Raw genomic sequence first — 18,334 nt, forward strand, 5'->3', positions numbered from 1 at the left:
ATATATATATATATATATATATATCTAATATATATCATATATTTTAATCTATTAATATATTATATACATATCATATATATATATATAATATAAATATAATATATATAATACATGTATATATAGACGTTAGTGACAAATACAATTATTCTAATGTTGGTTCTAAATTATGGACATGTATTTATTTAATACATGATTATTTCAAGGAACAAAATGGTGAGGGATCCCCCTATTATTTATAGACAGCAACACTATACTACGGTAATTGTCTAAGTCTCTGACACACACACACATTATATATATATATATATATATATATATATATATATATATATATATATATTTTTTTTTTTTATGTATCTTATATATGAAATGTATGTATGTATGTGTATATATTTTGCATAGTAAGATTGAACAAAAGCCGCTAATTCAATTGCCGGCTTCTGTAAAATCATTCCCCAACCCGACATGAAATGACACATGGTTTACATACAGTAAACCATTTCATTTCATGTTTTTTTGTATATGTCCCTGACTAATAATTAGATTATGATTTGTGTCTGTAAAATTTGGGACGTCTAGGTGTTAAATTAAGGGGTTAATTAATTGGAAAATATTGCGTGGGCTCCCGCGGTAAAATCGCAACCAGAGAGGTAAAGCAGGTAAGTGAGGGCAGATTTTAATAGCCATGAAAGAGACCATTGTTTTTGGCTCCCCCCGCCTACAAAAATCTGCCCCCAGACACCCCAGATAAGGCGCATCTATAAGATGTGCCAATTCTGGCACTTATCCTCTCTATTCCCATTGCCCTGTAGCAGTGGCAAATGGGTTAATATAACAAAGGGTTAATGTCACCTTGCTATTGGAAGGTGACATTAAGCCAATTAATAATGGAGAGGTGTCAATTAGACACCGATCCATTATTAACCCTAGACTAGTAAAGGGTTAAAAAACACACACAGACATTAATGAAAAAGTATTTTAATGAAATAAAGACACTTAGTTTTTTACCACATTTTATTACTCTGGTAATCCATAAATAAACCATGATCTGCAAAAAAAAAAAAGTTTCTGACTTTTCTCCCATGCTCATCAGTTGACTTCAGGTCAGCCGGGGACTCCCTCTGACATCACTGAGGCTGCGGGGAGTCCCCTGGCTAATGAGCATGGGAAAAAAGTCAGAAACTTTCCCACACTAAGTAGTTAATCTCCAGGCAGCCAGTGAGGCTGCGAAGAGCTGAACTAAGTCATTCTGGCAGTAGATTACAATGGGGCTGGTCGCATTAGCACCAGTCCTCATTGTAAACTATTTAACCCCTTGTGAAGGATTGCAGCGTGGGACATGACTGAACGGCGGAGAGGTAAGGATATGGTTGTTTTTTATGTTATTTTTTTTTGCAGGTCATGATTTATTTATGGATTACCAGAGTAATAAAATGTGGTAAAAAACTAAGTGTCTTTATTTCATTAAAATACTTTTTCATGGATGTCTGTTTGTTTTTTTTAACCCTTTCATAGTCTAGGGTTAATAATGGATCAGTGTTTAATTGACACCTCTCCATTATTAATCGGCTTAATGTCACCTTCCAATTGCAAGGTGACATTAACCCTTTGTTATATTAACCCATTCGCCGCCGCTACAGGGCAATGGAAATAGAGAGCATAAGTGCCAGAATAGGCGCATGTTATAATTGTGCCTTTTCTGGGGTGTCTGGGGGCAGATTTTTGTAGCCGGGGGGGCCAAAAACAATGGTCCTTCTCATGGCTATTAAAATCTTCCCTCACTCACTTGCTTTACCTTTCTGGTTGCGATTTTACCGCAGGAGTCCACACAATTTTTTCCAATTAATTATCCCCTTAATTTGAAAACTAGACGTCCCAAATTTTACACATAAATCATAATCTAATTATTAGTCAGGGACATATACAAAAAAAACATGAAATGAAATGGTTTACTGTATGTAAACCATGTGTCATTTCATGTTGGGTTGGGGAATGATTTTACAGAAGCCGGCAATTGAATTAGCGGCTTTTGTTCTATCTTACTGTGCCAAATAAATATATATATATAAATATATATATTAATATTTATTCTGTGTTGTAATGACCACCGTGTCCGCTAGGGGGCGCTGTGTGGATGTCCGAGGAGAGAGGATGAATGGCAGAGTCATGAATGACCATTATGTATCTCAAGGTGGGTGGCCTTGAGATGGAGACTGATGTGTGTTGATCAGCAGTGATACTGCTGACGTGTTGTGTTAATGTGTCAGGGAGAAGTCTCCAGGTAACTGTGGAGATGGGCAGACCCAGTTACCTACAAACCCACCCAGGGGCTGTGTTTAAGAATGCTGTTGCAAAGTGTGTGTGAAGGGTTCAAGGACCTGTGATGAGGTCATAGCCATGTGACCCGGTGGGCGTGGCTACGGACCATATAAGGTGGCCAGGGTAGGTCACATGTGGTGAATGCCGGGACCTGGTTGATCCGTTGTGAAAGGTCCCGCTGGGAGATGTGTCTCCTGACTAACAGCATGTGGAGTGGCTGTGTGTAATGGCTGCACGTGCCTGGTGATTCCCGGGAGGGAATGGATGTTTGCAGCATGGAGAAAAAGCCATGAGGAAAGCCGGACGTGGGTGAGATAACTATGAGGCTGAAGAGCCTGTGTATGCCAACCTGTGTGACCACAAGGAGGACAGAGAGAAGCTCTTTCAAGGACGCTATGCTGATATGAACTTTATGATGCTTGCTTTGGTTTATGCTGCATAAATAAACCGCATGGACTATAATGGTTTTATGGAAAACACGTGCCGGATCTGGTTTTGTGGCGGCTAAGCGAGTGATCCCCTATGTGAATGACAGAGCTACCTCACAATACACACACATATAAATTATATAAATAATATAATATATACACATTGTGGTGTAATTACTACTGTGTCCGCTAGGGGGTGCTGTGTGGATGTCCCAAGAGAGAGGATGAGTGGCAGAATACTGAGTGGCCGTTGTGTATCTCAAAGTGGGTGGCTTTGAGATGAAGGCTTGGTTATGTGCTGATCAGCAGAGCTGATCTTTCGTGCCTATGTGTTAGGGAGAAGCCTTCAGGCAGCTGGAGAGATGGGCGGGTTCTAGCTGCCTACAAATCCACCCAGGGGTGTGTCTGATAACACCTATAGTAAAAGGCTATGTGAGTATGTGAAGGACCTGTGATGAGGTCATAGCCATGTGACCTGGTGGGCGTGGCTACGGACCATATATGGGGGCCAGGGTAGGTCACATGAGTGAATGCTGGGACCTGACTGGTCCAATTTGGAAGGTCCCGTGAGGAGAAGGATCTCCTCACTAACAGCCTGTGTGTGGCTGGGTGTAATGGCTGCCAGCGTCTGAGAGTCCCAGAGGAGAGAGTGGATGTCTGCAGCGTGGAGCAACAGCCATGAGAGAACCCTGATGTGGGTGAGATAATGATGAGGCTGAAGAGCCTGAGTATGGACATTGAGTAACCTGTGCGTGACCACAGGCTTAACCAGAGTGAAGCTATAATGGACGCTATGCTGTAATGCTGTTTATGTTGCTTCTGTGGTTTATGATGACGAATAAACCTTGTGGACTATGTTATGGCTTATGAAAACCTGTGCTGGATCTGATTGTGTGGCTGCCAAGCGAGTGCCCCCCAACCTTGAATGACAGCGCTACCTCACAATTGGTGGAGAATGCGGGCAGTGGTGTAGCCTTGTTGCTGGGAGCAACGGATAAGGACTGCAAAATTCGGTGGCAAAGAGCAACGCTGAGCCAGGAGGGCTGACGGTTGTGGAAGCTGTGTGATGTGCTGCTGACCAGCCACTTGTGAGCAGAGCCTGTGATGGCCTGCAAATGGGGAAGCCACTGTCTGGCTGTGGTTCTGGAAACCGTGGGGCGGCCTAGTGAGTAAGGCCCTGTCCAGATCGGTGAGCCCAGTGCGGCTGCTTCCCCAGGAGAAAGAGACTGGTAATTGCTAGGGTGCCTCTGCGGAGAAGAGGTACCCGTGGACCTGTGTGGGTAACACAGGAGAAACGGACTGGTGTTCGTGTGGTACTGACCTGGGTCAGTGAGTAAAACGGTGACCCGTGTGGCCGACACAGGTATCGGACAGGTGTTCGTGTGGTACTGACCTGGGTCAGTGAGGAAGACAGTGTACCTGGACGGTTCAGTGAGGAAAGGTCCTGGAGGGTCAGCCCTGGGACAAGAGTCGGATCCCAGGAGCACATGGTGTGACCTTGGACCTGGTGAGGCACGAGTGTTGGGCAGTCTCAGGCGGATACAGATGTCCTGAAGAGCACCCGCCGAACCCCTGGACCTGGTGAGGCCGGGGTGTGGGGAGACCCTGGGAGGAGGGTCGCTCCCTGAATCGCACCCGGTGCGCCCTGTGTGTTGGACGGTCTCAGGTGGAGACAGGAGCGTCCTGGATAGCACACAGTCAGGACACGTGAGTTTTTTTTCTTCTTTTTTCTCGACTCAGCCTGCGGTGGCTCAGTGGGAGTCAAGAAGGTGACAAGCGGCTTGATGTGGCTCAGTGGGGCCACAAAGGTGACAAGCGGCTTCTGGTAACTCGGCGGGGTTACGAAGGTGACAAGCGGCTTCGGGTGGATCGGCGGGTCCACAAAGACGGCACAGCAAGAGCTGCAGTGACTCCAGCCGCTGTGTGTGTGAACAGCAGCCGGTGGTACCGGTGATCAGTGACAGCAGGAGCTGTGGTGGTGCCAGCAAGGACTTGTCTGGTATCGTGAGAGACATAAACTGTGTGGTGTGAACTGTGGTCTGAGAAGAACGCTATACCAGACATGGGGAGATGCCGAAAGGGGGCGGTGACCCAAATCGGGGTGGTAGCCCAAAAGGGGGTGGAGTCCCAAATTGGGGTGGTAACCAAAAAAGTGGAGTCCCAAAAGGGGGTGGAGTCCCAAATTGGGGTGGTAACCCAAAAAGGAGTGGAGTCTCAGAGGGAGGCGGTGACCCCAATTGGGGTGGTGGTCCAGTAAGGGGCCAAGTTTGAAGAAATGGCAGCACTGGTTGGCTCAGTGGGTATGTCTGGGAAACTGCAGTGTTCATGTATGTCATTTCCAGAATGTGGGATATTCTTTCCGGGTGATGACTGGCCGCAAGTGTGCACTGTGATGCTACACCGGGAAGGGATCTCGGGACGGTTGGACTCAAAGAGTCAGGTGACTCTGGTAGGAACTCCTCTCACTTTCTGTCTGACCGAAAAAATGGTCCAGGTTCGCTGTAAACATGGGGTCACGGTGAACTATGCGGTAGACAGAAAAATGTCTGAGGGGCTCGGAGGCAGTGAGTGCCAAGGTGGCAGTATACCATCAGACTTAGTGTATGCATTGGAGTGGGGCCGGGACTTTGGCAGGTTTGATGATATATGCCAGGAGGGTGGAGACGTTCCTACTGTTGGGCTAACCAACACGAAGACGGTGACGGCTCCTGACATGGAAAGGTCAGAGGTCGAAGTGACCGGGAAAAGGGGTACGTCAGCCCAACGGACGGACCAGACATCTCGTGACAAAACTGACGCTGACATGGTGGATTAGACGGCTGAAGTAGTGGCATGGTTAATGGGTAGCTGGAAGGATTACTCGGCAGGTCGGAGTGACTCAGACTCTGGGGGTGACTGTGGCTCTGAGAGAGACAGGGAGCACAGACTAGAGGAGCTAGAGAAAGAAGTCTCTGAGCTCAAAGGTCACATGGTAACGTGGCAAGGACTGAATAAGGCCCTCAGAGAAGAGGTGAATGAACATGTCAAACGAGAAAGAGTCCTGAGACAAATGGCCGAGCACAGGATCGAGGAGCTCGAGAAAGAAGTCTTGGAGCTCAGAGGTCACCTGTCCACCTGGCAAAGTGTGACAAGAACCTCAAGGAAGAGATGAAGAGGAACTCAGAGGAGTAGTAAAAAGTATTCTGCGAGAGAAGTTGGACGAAGACTTACCGCGGGTGAGCGTGAGTGATAATAAGACAGAACTGCCAGTAGCCATAGTGGCCAAGGGTCATGAAGTAATCCAATCGTGTGAAGTTGATGAGTTAAGAACTGAAGAAGACAGTCACCCGGTCGGGTCAACTGTAGTGAGGGAAGTGTCCGTGGTAAGGCCTGAGCCTCCTGGCATGGAAGAGAGCAAGACCACGTCCTTCAAGACTGTGATTGACGTTCCAGAAGACATGCAAGACGCCTGTGCGGAGGAAGGTGTACATGAGGCTTTCAAAGAGGCGGTCAAGGCGTGTGAGGTGCACTGGGCACCTGAGACGCAGCAGTTAGTGATAATATCCACCAGAGAAGATACAGCAAACCGGGTAGCTGTCCTGAAAGAGATGCATTTGCAGTGTCTCCATGTCAAACAGTTGGTCAGGCAGAGTAATGTGAAAGCTGCTCGACGCCTGGAGTTAGCCAGGGAGGCTATGGATCGGCTGGGTTTGCGGAAAGACGTGGTTCCGGTACCCAAAGCTCTGGTTGGGAGAATCATTGGAAGATCCGGGAAGGTAATGCAAGACCTTGTGAATATCTCCGGTGTGGTGAGGGTGAGGATCCCTCCTGATGATGAAGACCAGGTATCCAGTGAAGTGGGTAGAATTCCCATCATGGTGGTTGGCTCCATGGAGAGCCTGAGAGACTTTCGGATGCTCGTGGAGTATCGAGTGGGGCACCTGCAAGAAATTGAGCAGTTGAGGCTGGACCATCAGCGAATTAATAAAGAAGTACGGAATACCAGGTGGCGGCCGCCTGAAACCCAACAAGATGTAAGGACCCGAAGAGTTCCGCCAAGAAGTGACAGGGCAGAAGGCCGAAGAATGTCAGCAAGTGGCAGTTCGACAGGCCGTGCGAGGCTGAGAGACCGCAGTTCCTGTGAGACGCTGAATGAGTCAGACTCAGGCCAGACAGTAGGACCGATTAAGACTGATGCCCGTACCAACCGGGAGAGCCGGTCAATGGGAGAACGGTCAGGTGACGAAGCGCACTCTAGGAGGGTGGTGACTAAACAGTGTCTGATGACGCAGACAGATTGCAACTGGAGGGTCAAAGACAATGACCGATATTTTGACCGCTGGGGGCGGGGGAGGCGTAACGCAGAGATGAGGCCGTATGACAGATGGAGACGGTTCTCTCGACCTGGGGCGCAAGGTGTAATGAGTGCCCGGTCTCGAGATCCTGGTGCAAGATTGTGTGTTCAACCCCACAAGTTTGAACAGACGGGCGGGGTATGTGGTGTAATTACTACTGTGTCCGCTAGGGGGCGCTGTGTGGATGTCCCAAGAGAGAGGATGAGTGGCAGAATACTGAGTGGCCGTTGTGTATCTCAAAGTGGGTGGCTTTGAGATGAAGGCTTGGTTATGTGCTGATCAGCAGAGCTGATCTTTCGTGCCTATGTGTTAGGGAGAAGCCTTCAGGCAGCTGGAGAGATGGGCGGGTTCTAGCAGCCTACAAATCCACCCAGGGGTGTGTCTGATAACACCTATAGTAAAAGGCTATGTGAGTATCTGAAGGACCTGTGATGAGGTCATAGCCATGTGACCTGGTGGGCGTGGCTACGGACCATATATGGTGGCCAGGGTATGTCACATGAGTGAATGCTGGGACCTGATTGGTCCAGTTTGGAAGGTCCCATGAGGAGAAGGATCTCCTCACTAACAGCCTGTGTGTGGCTGGGTGTAATGGCTGCCAGCGTCTGAGAGTCCCAGAGGAGAGAGTGGATGTCTGCAGCGTGGAGCAACAGCCATGAGAGAACCCTGACGTGGGTGAGATAATGATTAGGCTGAAGAGCCCGAGTATGGACATTGAGTAACCTGTGTGTGACCACAGGCTTAACCAGAGTGAAGCTATAATGGACGCTATGCTGTAATGCTGTTTATGTTGCTTCTGTGGTTTATGATGACGAATAAACCTCGTGGACTATGTTATGGCTTATGAAAACCCGTGCTGGATCTGATTGTGTGGCTGCCAAGCGAGTGTCCCCCAACCTTGAATGACTGCGCTACCTCACAACATATATATATAAAAATATAATTAGATTTATATATATATATATATATATATATATATATATTATAATTATATATATATATATATATAATATACATACATATCATATATAAAAGATATATAATATATGTGTATGTATATATAAGCTAGACATATTTAATATATATTGCATATATATATATATATATATATATATATATATATATATATATATATATATATATATATATATATATATATATATATAGAGAGAGAGAGAGGTCATTGACAAATATAATTAGTATAGTGTTGCTGTCTCTAAATTATAGGGGGACCCCACGCCATTTTGTTCCTTGAAAAAATCATTTATTAACCCCTTAGCGACAGAGCCAGTTTGCAGCTTAATGACCAGGCCAATTTTTACAATTCTGACCACTGTCCCTTTCTGAGGATATGACTCTGGAACGCTTTAATGGGTCCCGCTGATTCTAAGACTGTTTTTTCGTGACATATTGTACTTCATGTTAGTGGTAAAATTTCTTCGATAAGTCTTGTGTTTATTTATGAAAAAAACGGAAATATGGCGAAAATTTAGAAAATTTTGCAATTTTAAAACTTTAAATTTTTATGCCCTTAAATCAGAGAGATGTGTCACACAAATTTCTTAACAAATAATATTTCCCACATGTCTACTTTACATCAGCACAATTTTGGAAGCAAAATTTTTTTCTGTTAGGAAGTTATAAGGGTTAAAAGTTGAATAGCGATTTCTCATTTTTACAACAAAATTTACAAAACCATTTTTTAGGGACCACATCATATTTAAAGTCATTTTGAGGGGTGTACATGACAGAAAATACCCAAAAGTGGCACCATTCTAAACACTAGACCCCTCAAGGTGCTCAAAACCACATTCAAGAAGTTTATTAACCCTTTAAGTGCTTCACAGGAACTAAAGCAATGTGGAAGGTCATGTTGCGTTTGCAGAGCCCCTGATGGGCCTAAACAGTGGAAACCCCCAACAAGTGACCCCATTTTGGAAACTAGACCCATTAAGGAACTTATCTAGATGTGTGGTGAGCACTTTGAACCTTCAAGTGCTTCACAGAAGTTTATAACGTAGAGCCGGGAAAATAAAAAATCCATTTTTTTCCACAAAAATGATCTTTTCGCCCCCAAATTTTTATTTTTACAAGGGTAACAGGAGAAATCATAACCGCAGAGTTGTTGTGTGATTTGTCCTGAGTACGCCGATACCCCATATGTGGGGGGGAACCACTGTTTGGGCGCATGGGAGAGCTCGGAAGGGAAGGAGTGCCATTTTGGAATGCAGACTTTGATGGAATGGTCTGCGGGCATCATGTTGCGTTTACAGAGCCCCTGATGGGCCTAAACAGTGGAAACCCCCCACAAGTGACCCCATTTTGGAAATTAGACCCCCTAAGGAACTTATCTAGATGTGTGGTGAGCACTTTGAACCCCCAAGCGCTTCACAAAAGTTTATAAACGCAGAGCCGTGAAAATAAAAAGTCTTTTTTATTTCCACAAAAGTGATTTTTTTTAGACAACAATTTTTAGACCCCCAAAGTTGGTAAATAGTGGAAACCCCTCAATTCTTGCTCCAACCCTAACCCCAACACACCGCTAACCCTAATCCCAACCCTAATCCCAACCCTAATCCTAATCCTAACCCTAATCCTAGTTCTCCCTAACCATAATTCTAACCCTAGCCGTAACCCTAGCCCTAACCCTAGCGCAACCCTAACCCTAGCGCAACCCTAACCCTAGCCCAACCCTAACCCTAATGGAAAACTGAAAAAATATATAATTTTCTTTATTTCATTTTATTTGCCTATATAAGGGGGTGATAAACGGGGGGGTTATGTACTATTTTTTTAATTTTGATCGCTATGATCTTTTATCATAGTGATCAAAATAATGAATGGAATCTGCCAGCCGGAGCCAGCAGATTCCCGGCGGGCGCACTGCGCATGCGCCCGCCATTTTCACATATATTACATGTATATATATAGTCTCTATGTCTTCAATATAATATATTATATATATAGTATGGCTATATATATATATATATATTATATCTATATTACATATAAATTATCTATATCTTATTCTATGTGTATATATATTGTGTACATATATATATATTACCTATATATATATATATATATATATATATATATATATATATATATATATATAAATATATATTACATATACATATATTATATGTAACTATATATTATATATATCATATATACTATATGTTACATATATATATATATATATATATATATATATATATATATATATATATATATATATATATATATATATATATATATATATATATGTTTGTGTCACTGACGTGTGTGTGTGTGTGTGTGTATGTGTATGTACTCTAGGTGTATATATCTAGTGTTTTGTGAGCTGTCAGTGTGATTTGACAGAAGCCGACAAATGTATTATCACCTAATCTACTATGTATCTGTCTATGAAATATAAAGAGATATATATATACATACACACAGTGGGGCAAAAAAAGTATTTAGTCAGTCAGCAATAGTGTAAGTTCCACCACTTAAAAAGATGAGAGGCGTCTGTAATTTATATCATAGGTAGACCTCAACTATGGGAGACAAACTGAGAAAAAAAAAAATCCAGAAAATCACAGTCTGTTTTTTTTTCATTTTATTTGCATATTATGGTGGAAAATAAGTATTTGGTCAGAAACAAAATTTCATCTCAATACTTTGAGATATATCCTTTGTTGGCAATGACAGAGGTCAAACGTTTTCTGTAAGTCTTCACAAGGTTGCCACACACTGTTGTTGGTATGTTGGCCCATTCCTCCATGCAGATCTCCTCTAGAGCAGTGATGTTTTTGGCTTTTCGCTTGGCAACATGGACTTTCAACTCCCTCCAAAGGTTTTCTATAGGGTTGAGATCTGGAGACTGGCTAGGCCACTCCAGGACCTTGAAATGGTTCTTACGAAGCCACTCCTTCGTTGCCCTGGTGGTGTGCTTTGGATCATTGTCATGTTGAAAGACCCAGCCACGTTTCATCTGCAATGCCCTTGCTGATGGAAGGAGGTTTGCACTCAAAATCTCACGATACATGGCCCCATTCATTCCTTCATGTACCCGGATCAGTCGTCCTGGCCCCTTTGCAGAGAAACAGCCCCAAAGCATGATGTTTCCACCACCATGCTTTACAGTAGGTATGGTGTTTGATGGATGCAACTCAGTATTCTTTTTCCTCCAAACACGACAAACTTGTGTGTTTCTACCAAACAGTTCCAGTTTGGTTTCATCAGACCATAGGACATTCTCCCAAAACTCCTCTGGATCATCCAAATGCTCTCTAGCAAACTTCAGACGGGCCCGGACATGTACAGGCTTAAGCAGTGGGACACGTCTGGCACTGCAGGATCTGAGTCCATGGTGGCGTAGTGTGTTACTTATGGTAGGCCTTGTTACATTGGTCCCAGCTCTCTGCAGTTCATTCACTAGGTCCCCCCGCGTGGTTCTGGGATTTTTGCTCACTGTTCTTGTGATCATTCTGACCCCACGGGGTGGGATTTTGCGTGGAGCACCAGATCGAGGGAGATTATCAGTGGTCTTGTATGTCTTCCATTTTCTAATTATTGCTCCCACAATTGATTTCTTCACTCCAAGCTGGTTGGCTATTGCAGATTCAGTCTTCCCAGCCTGGTGCAGGGCTACAATTTTGTTTCTGGTGTCCTTTGACAGCTCTTTGGTCTTCACCATAGTGGAGTTTGGAGTCAGACTGTTTGAGGGTGTGCACAGGTGTCTTTTTATACTGATAACAAGTTTAAACAGGTGCCATTACTACAGGTAATGAGTGGAGGAAAGAGGAGACTCTTAAAGAAGAAGTTACAGGTCTGTGAGAGCCAGAAATCTTGATTGCTTGTTTCTGACCAAATACTTATTTTCCACCATAATATGCAAATAAAATGAAAAAAAAAAACAGACAATGTGATTTTCTGGATTTTTTTTTCTCAGTTTGTCTCCCATAGTTGAGGTCTACCTATGATGTAAATTACAGACGTCTCTCATCTTTTTAAGTGGTGGAACTTGCACTATTGCTGACTGACTAAATACTTTTTTGCCCCACTGTATATATATTCACTTATTCTATGTGTATACATGTATTATATATTTTGTATTAGAACAAGTCAGTGTGATTTTACTGTAGAGCTGCATATGAATTACCGGCTTTTGTTCTATCTATCTAATATAAATACATATATATGTGTGTGTGTGTGTCACTGACATGTATATATGTATGTATTCTATATCTATTCTCTCTATTCTATTCTATTCTAACATGTCAGTGTGATTATAGCTGCATATGAATTGCCGGCCTATCTATCTTTCTAATATAAATACATATATACATGTCAGTGACACACACACATATATATGTATTTATAATAGATAGATAGATATAATCACACTGACAGCTCAAAAAAGAATAGATAGAATAGATATATACACATAGAATACATAGCTATATACATGTCAGTGACTGTGTAATCTATGTGTATATATCTATACTATCTATTCTATTCTAACATGTCAGTGTGATTGTACAGTAGCCGGAGATGAATTGTCGGCTTTTTTCAAAGGACACTGGTGCGTATAAATCTGACAGCACTCGCATGGTGCGAGTGCTGTCAGATATTTTATCGCACCCATCGACCTGCATTGGCGATTTTCCTGTGAAAATCGCAGCAAATGGCAGCATGTTGTGATTTTTTCCTCAGTCCGATTTCGGCTGAGAAAAAAAATCGCAAATGAGATGTCACACATTGCCTAACACTGGTCAGAGTGCAATCTGATTTTTAATCGGATTGCACTCATCCGATTTTCGCAGCAGTGAGTATGAGCCCTTATACAATGTGTAGTTGAATACCTGGTTAGGTGTAAATAATCATCACTTAATTTTTATCAGCTGGTGACTCTGAGTTCTCTACATTTAGTGATTACTACTCACCTGGATAGTCATCTGTAGGAATCTCCTCTTTACACCACTCATCACCCCTCACATATGTCTCTGTAGTATTAATATGGGTCAGATCTTCACCCTGAAACAAATATTGTAAAAGTTACAGACAGATGGAGAAGTCACATCTATGATCAGCTCTAATCCTGCCATCTCCACCGTTCTCATTACACAAGTATAAAACATATAATACTGGTGGATAACACAAGACTGAGCACAAGACCTTCACAGCCGTCTACACATCATAGGGGAGATCTCATGACTAGAGATGAGCGAATATTTCAATGTTTGGTTCGGCTCACGATCACCGAATTTGCAATATACGCCGGTTTAATCGTTGATTTAATCGCCGAACATACACAGCACAAAAGCCGGTGTTTCCCGAAACACCAGCGTAGCACTTCTGATCGGTGGTGAAATCATCCCCGCCAGTGAGAGAGCTGCAGTTCCCACGCAGAAGACAGCGTGAGCGCTCAGCTGTGATTGGAGGTATCTCCGGTCACTGGTGTCAGCTGGTGGGACTACAGCTCTCATCAACTGACACCTGCTGCCGCTAACAACAGTGAGAGCTGTAAATAGATAATTAAAAAAAAATACCTGTGTGTGTTCTCCTCTATTTTTAATAACCAGCCAGGCAGAACTCACAGCTGGAGGCTGCAACCCTCAGCTGTCAGCTTCAGCAAGGCTGGTTATCAAGAATAGAGGGGTGCCCATGCCGTATTTTTAACTATTTAAATAAATAATTTAAAAAAACATCATGCGGCCCCTCCCATTTTTGACAACCAGCCTTGCTAAAGCAGACAGCTGGGGGCTGGTATTCTCAGGCTGGTAAGAGGCCATGGATATTGGCCCCCCAGCCTAAAAATAGCAGCCCGCAGCTGCCCAGAAAAGGTGGATCTATTAGATGCACCAATTCTCGCACTTTGCTCGGCTCTTCCCACTTGCCCTGTAGCGGTGGCAAGTGGGGTTTATATTTGTGGGGTTGATGTCACCTTTGTATTGTCAGGGGACATAAAGCTCATGGATTAGTAATGGAGAAGCATCTATAAGACACCTACCCATTGCTAATCCTATGGTTGTATGGCAAATAAGACACAGCCAGAATAAAGTCTTTTATTAGAAATAAGACTAAAGACAGTTTTCCATTTTATTTAAAAATAACAAATACAGTTATACTCACCTAACGCCTATTCCACTGAAGCCCTCGTTCTCCTGTAATTAAACTAAAATGAAAGAAACAACACTATCTCTCACCTGTTGGTAGTTCTGGGTCCCACGCCGTAATCTATATCTGGGGGATTAATAACTTTCAACCTGGATGGTGCCAAGATGCGACCGTCCAGGCTGAGAACCACTGGTGAATGAGCGTCAGTGACCTCCAGTGACGTCATCAAGGTTACCTACAGTCACTGAGGCTGCGTTCCCAGCCGGGCTGAACTGCTGTGACATCTAGATGGCAGGCTGCATGATGTGTCCATGCAGCCTGTCATCCAGTAGACACTGAGCATCGTGTGCTCAGTGTCTGCCTATGAACTGTTATTCCCTGTCTGAGGGCACTGCAAGCATGAGAACGTTCTCCTGCTCATGGTGCTGTCAGACAGGTCCTGCAAGTTAATGACCAATGAACTCACTTCACCTATGTGACGTGGGAAAAATCGATTACCATTATCAATGCAGAGAGGTGAGGAATTTTGTTGTTTGGGGGTTTTTTTACCTCTTTTGCAGATGACGAGGGCATCGGGGGAATAGGCGAGGTCGAATGTATGGTTTAACTAAGATTATTAAAGGAGTCTGTGTCTTTCTATCAATTAAATGACTTTTTTTTCTGGGTGTCTATGCTTTCTTACAATGTGACTATGAGGTTAGTAATGGGGGCTTCTTATTGACGCCTCTCCATTACTAACCTCGGGGCTTGATGTCACCTGACAATAAAAAGATGACTTTAACCCCAACCCCCCAACTATCACCCCACTTGCCACTGCTACAGGGCAAATGGGAAGTGCCAGAATTGGCGCATTTTAGAGATGCGCCTTTTCTGGGGAGGTTGAGAGATGTTTTTAGCCTAGGCTATTAATATCAGCCCGCAGCTGTCTGCATAGCCTTTGCTGGTCATTAATTATAGGGGGACCCTACATTTTTTTTAGGGTCACCCATTTTAATAGCCAGTAAAGACTAAGTATACAGTTGTGAGCTGATATTAACAGCCTGGGAAGCTCCAGGGGTATTACCCCCTTCCCAGGCTATAAACATCGGCCCCCAGCTGTCAGATTTCCCGCCGCTGGTTACAAAAATTGTGCAGGAGCCCACGCCATTTTTTCCAAAAAATAATTTTTTATTAATTAAATACATGTACAGTAAGCTGCACACACACTGTACTAATTGTATTTGTTACTGGCATCTATATATCTACCTATTCTTTGTGCATTTACTGTATGTAATCCATCTCTTCTAACCTGTCGGCTCATGCTGTGATTTTACACTACGCGGTTGCTGAATTGCCGGCTTTTCTCCTATCTATGTAACATATACTCAAAAAAATAAAGGGAACACTTAAACAACACAATGTAACTCCAAGTCAATCACACTTCATGGGATATTAATTTTAATTTACAATAATCATTTTTATGTTTTATTGCTCTCAATGCATTACATGTGTAACGAATAAAGATTTGCAACTGGAATATTTCATTCAGCGATATCTAGGATGTGTTCCCTTTATTTTTTTGAGCAGTATATATACATACAGCTGTGTCAAAAATTAAGAGACCACTTACAAATGTTCAGTTTGCCTGATTTTTCTCTTTATAGGTATATATTTTAGTAAAGTGTAAATTGTTCTTTTAGTCTTCAAACTTCTGACAACATGTTTCCGAATTTCCAAACAATACATTTTGGGTTTTTTTCTGAAAAGGAGAAATGGTCAAAATAAAAAAACAGTGCTTTCAGACCTCAAATAATGCAAAGAAAAGAAGTTCATAATCATTTAGAAACAACAATACTAATGTTTTAACTCAGGAAGAGTTCAGGAATCAATATTTTGTGGAAAAAACATGATTTTTAAAAACAGCTTTCATGTGTCTTGGCATGCTTGCCACCAGTATTTCACACTGCTTCTGGCGCAAAAATTTAAGCAGTTCTTTGTGTGATGGCTTGTGACTATCCATTATCCTCTTGATTACATTCCAGAGGTTTTCAATGGGGTTCAGGTCTGGAGAATAGGCTGCCCATGACAGGGATTTGATGTGGTGGTCTCTTAATTTTTGCCAGAGATGTGTGTGTCACTGACATATATATATCTACGTATTCTATGTGTATACATCTATTCTATTCTAACCTGTAACTATATGCGGTACATGAATTGCCGGCTTTTATTCTATCTTTTACCGAATGTTACCAACTTTTTCTGATTTTAAGAAAAATGTTGGTCTTACTGACCACAAATCTGAATGCACCATATTAGTGCCGAATTTCTGTTTGGTTATCGTTTTCCAAACATATTCGCTCATCTCTATACTCATGACACCTTCTCTCCATCTACCTGATGATCCTGAGGAACATTGGGATCTTCTTGTTTACAGTCCTGTGGAAGAAGAGGACGGGAACATCTCTCTGGTATTGTCCTCTTACTGGCTAAATCTGGAAGAAACATATACAGGGACTGAATTCATTCTTTACATACAGATAATTATAGACCATGTGTATTAAGTTCTGTCTATTACCGGATGATCTGAGGGGCTGGGGAACCTCCATGATGACGTCCTTGTACAGATCTATGTGTCCTTCTAAATACTCCCACTCCTCCATGGAGAAATAGATGGTGACGTCCTGACACCTTATAGGAACCTGACACATACAATGATACGGTCATCTCCCCGATCCCTTCATAGCGTTACCGTATAATGTCCCAGCATTCCCCACAGTGTCACCTCTCCATTCAGCAACTCAATAATCTTGTAGGTAAGTTCTAGGATCTTCTGGTCATTGATGTCCTCATGTATCAGGGGTTGAGGTGGAGACCCAGTGATTGGGCTCAGGGGTCTTCCCCATACCTCAGACACAGGGGCCTGACAGCGCTCACTAGAGGTCTTCTTCACTACGGTGTAATCCTGATTATGGAGAGACACATTAATAATTCTCACTACAGACATTTCCAGAGTCCTCACCTCTCCAGTTCTGTCCATCTTTTATTCCCATAGATAAGAATGATGTAATGTGATGTCATCAGAATCTCTCACCTCACCAGTAAGCCGGAAGAGGATCTCTAGGGTGAGGTGTAATATCCTCTCCGCCATCTTGTCCCTATCCATCCTTGAAGGGTCAATAAGGAAACTTCTCTTATATAGAAGATTTCTAGTGAGAGGATCCGATATTTTAGGGACCTGAATGAGGAAAAGATGACGATGTAACATCATAAAGATCCCATGTAATAATACAATTACTGGAGATAAGAAGGGAACATAGTTGTGAGATCGACGGCTACAGATAAATGAATACTTAAGCCCCTGTCTCACATAGCGAGATCGCTAGTGAGATCGCTGTTGCGTCACCGATTTTGTGACGCAACAGCGATCTCGCCTGCAATCTCGCTACGTGTGACACATAGCGGCGATCAGGCCCCTGCTGCGATGTCGCTGATCGTGCTCAAATGTTTTGGGCCATTTTTTGATCGCTGGTGACCCGTTGGCCAGCATGCATCGCTGTGTTTGACAGGGACAACGACGAACGACCTCAATACTACAGGTCTGAGAGACAGGGTCCCAACGACCGTCATATCGTTCCGTATCATTGCTGTGTCGCTGGTGAGATCTGACTGTTTGACATCTCATCAGCGACCACGTAGCGATGCACCAGCGATCCCTACTAGGTCATATCGTTGTCGGGATCGCTTGTGCATCGCCAAGTGTGACGGTACCCTTATGGTGTAGAGAATTTTACAGGTGACTCTTAGGCTATGTGCACACGTTGTGGATTTTGATGCGGATCCGCAGTGTTTTTTTCGTGCGGATTTGCATCAAATCTGCAGTGTAGTGCACAGACAATGTTAGTGTCACTGTCTCGTGTGTTTGGACGCAGCGAGTACCGCAAGGCGAACCCATGACACGCGTGACCCTGGATACACCGCCTCCAGTGGGGCGAATTTAAATAATAAAACGTGCAGCTGGATACACCGCCTCCAACTGGCGAATTTAGATATTACACGTATATACTGTATAAAGTAGTCTGGAAACCCCGCCTCCAGTAAGGCGAATTTAAATAATAAAGGGGAACCTGGGTAACATTAACAATGGTGGGCCCTGCAATAGGGAAT

At 43.3% G+C, this 18,334-nt stretch overlaps 1 protein-coding gene across 5 annotated transcripts in view; it reads right to left on the reverse strand.

Annotated features, from left to right (window-relative positions):
• Positions 1–18,334, reverse strand: part of LOC141051066 (oocyte zinc finger protein XlCOF7.1-like) — a 100,902-nt gene that overhangs the window by 64,339 nt on the left and 18,229 nt on the right. For 4 of the 5 annotated variants that reach the window (XM_073547907.1, XM_073547905.1, XM_073547908.1 and 1 more), the window contains exons 2-6: positions 17,262–17,405; positions 16,953–17,132; positions 16,746–16,869; positions 16,565–16,662; positions 13,018–13,108 (exon numbers count right to left, since the gene is read on the reverse strand). In XM_073547907.1, the coding sequence (XP_073404008.1) occupies positions 13,018–13,108; positions 16,565–16,662; positions 16,746–16,869; positions 16,953–17,132; positions 17,262–17,405 (637 nt within the window). Of the gene's footprint in view, positions 1–13,017; positions 13,109–16,564; positions 16,663–16,745; positions 16,870–16,952; positions 17,133–17,261; positions 17,439–18,334 lie in introns of those variants that run through there. The other variant, XM_073547906.1, reaches the window with a different exon arrangement.

Source organism: Dendrobates tinctorius, unplaced genomic scaffold, assembly GCF_039654945.1.
Source record: "Dendrobates tinctorius isolate UK_male_01 unplaced genomic scaffold, ASM3965494v1 ptg000155l, whole genome shotgun sequence".
Classification (NCBI taxonomy): domain Eukaryota; kingdom Metazoa; phylum Chordata; class Amphibia; order Anura; family Dendrobatidae; genus Dendrobates; species Dendrobates tinctorius.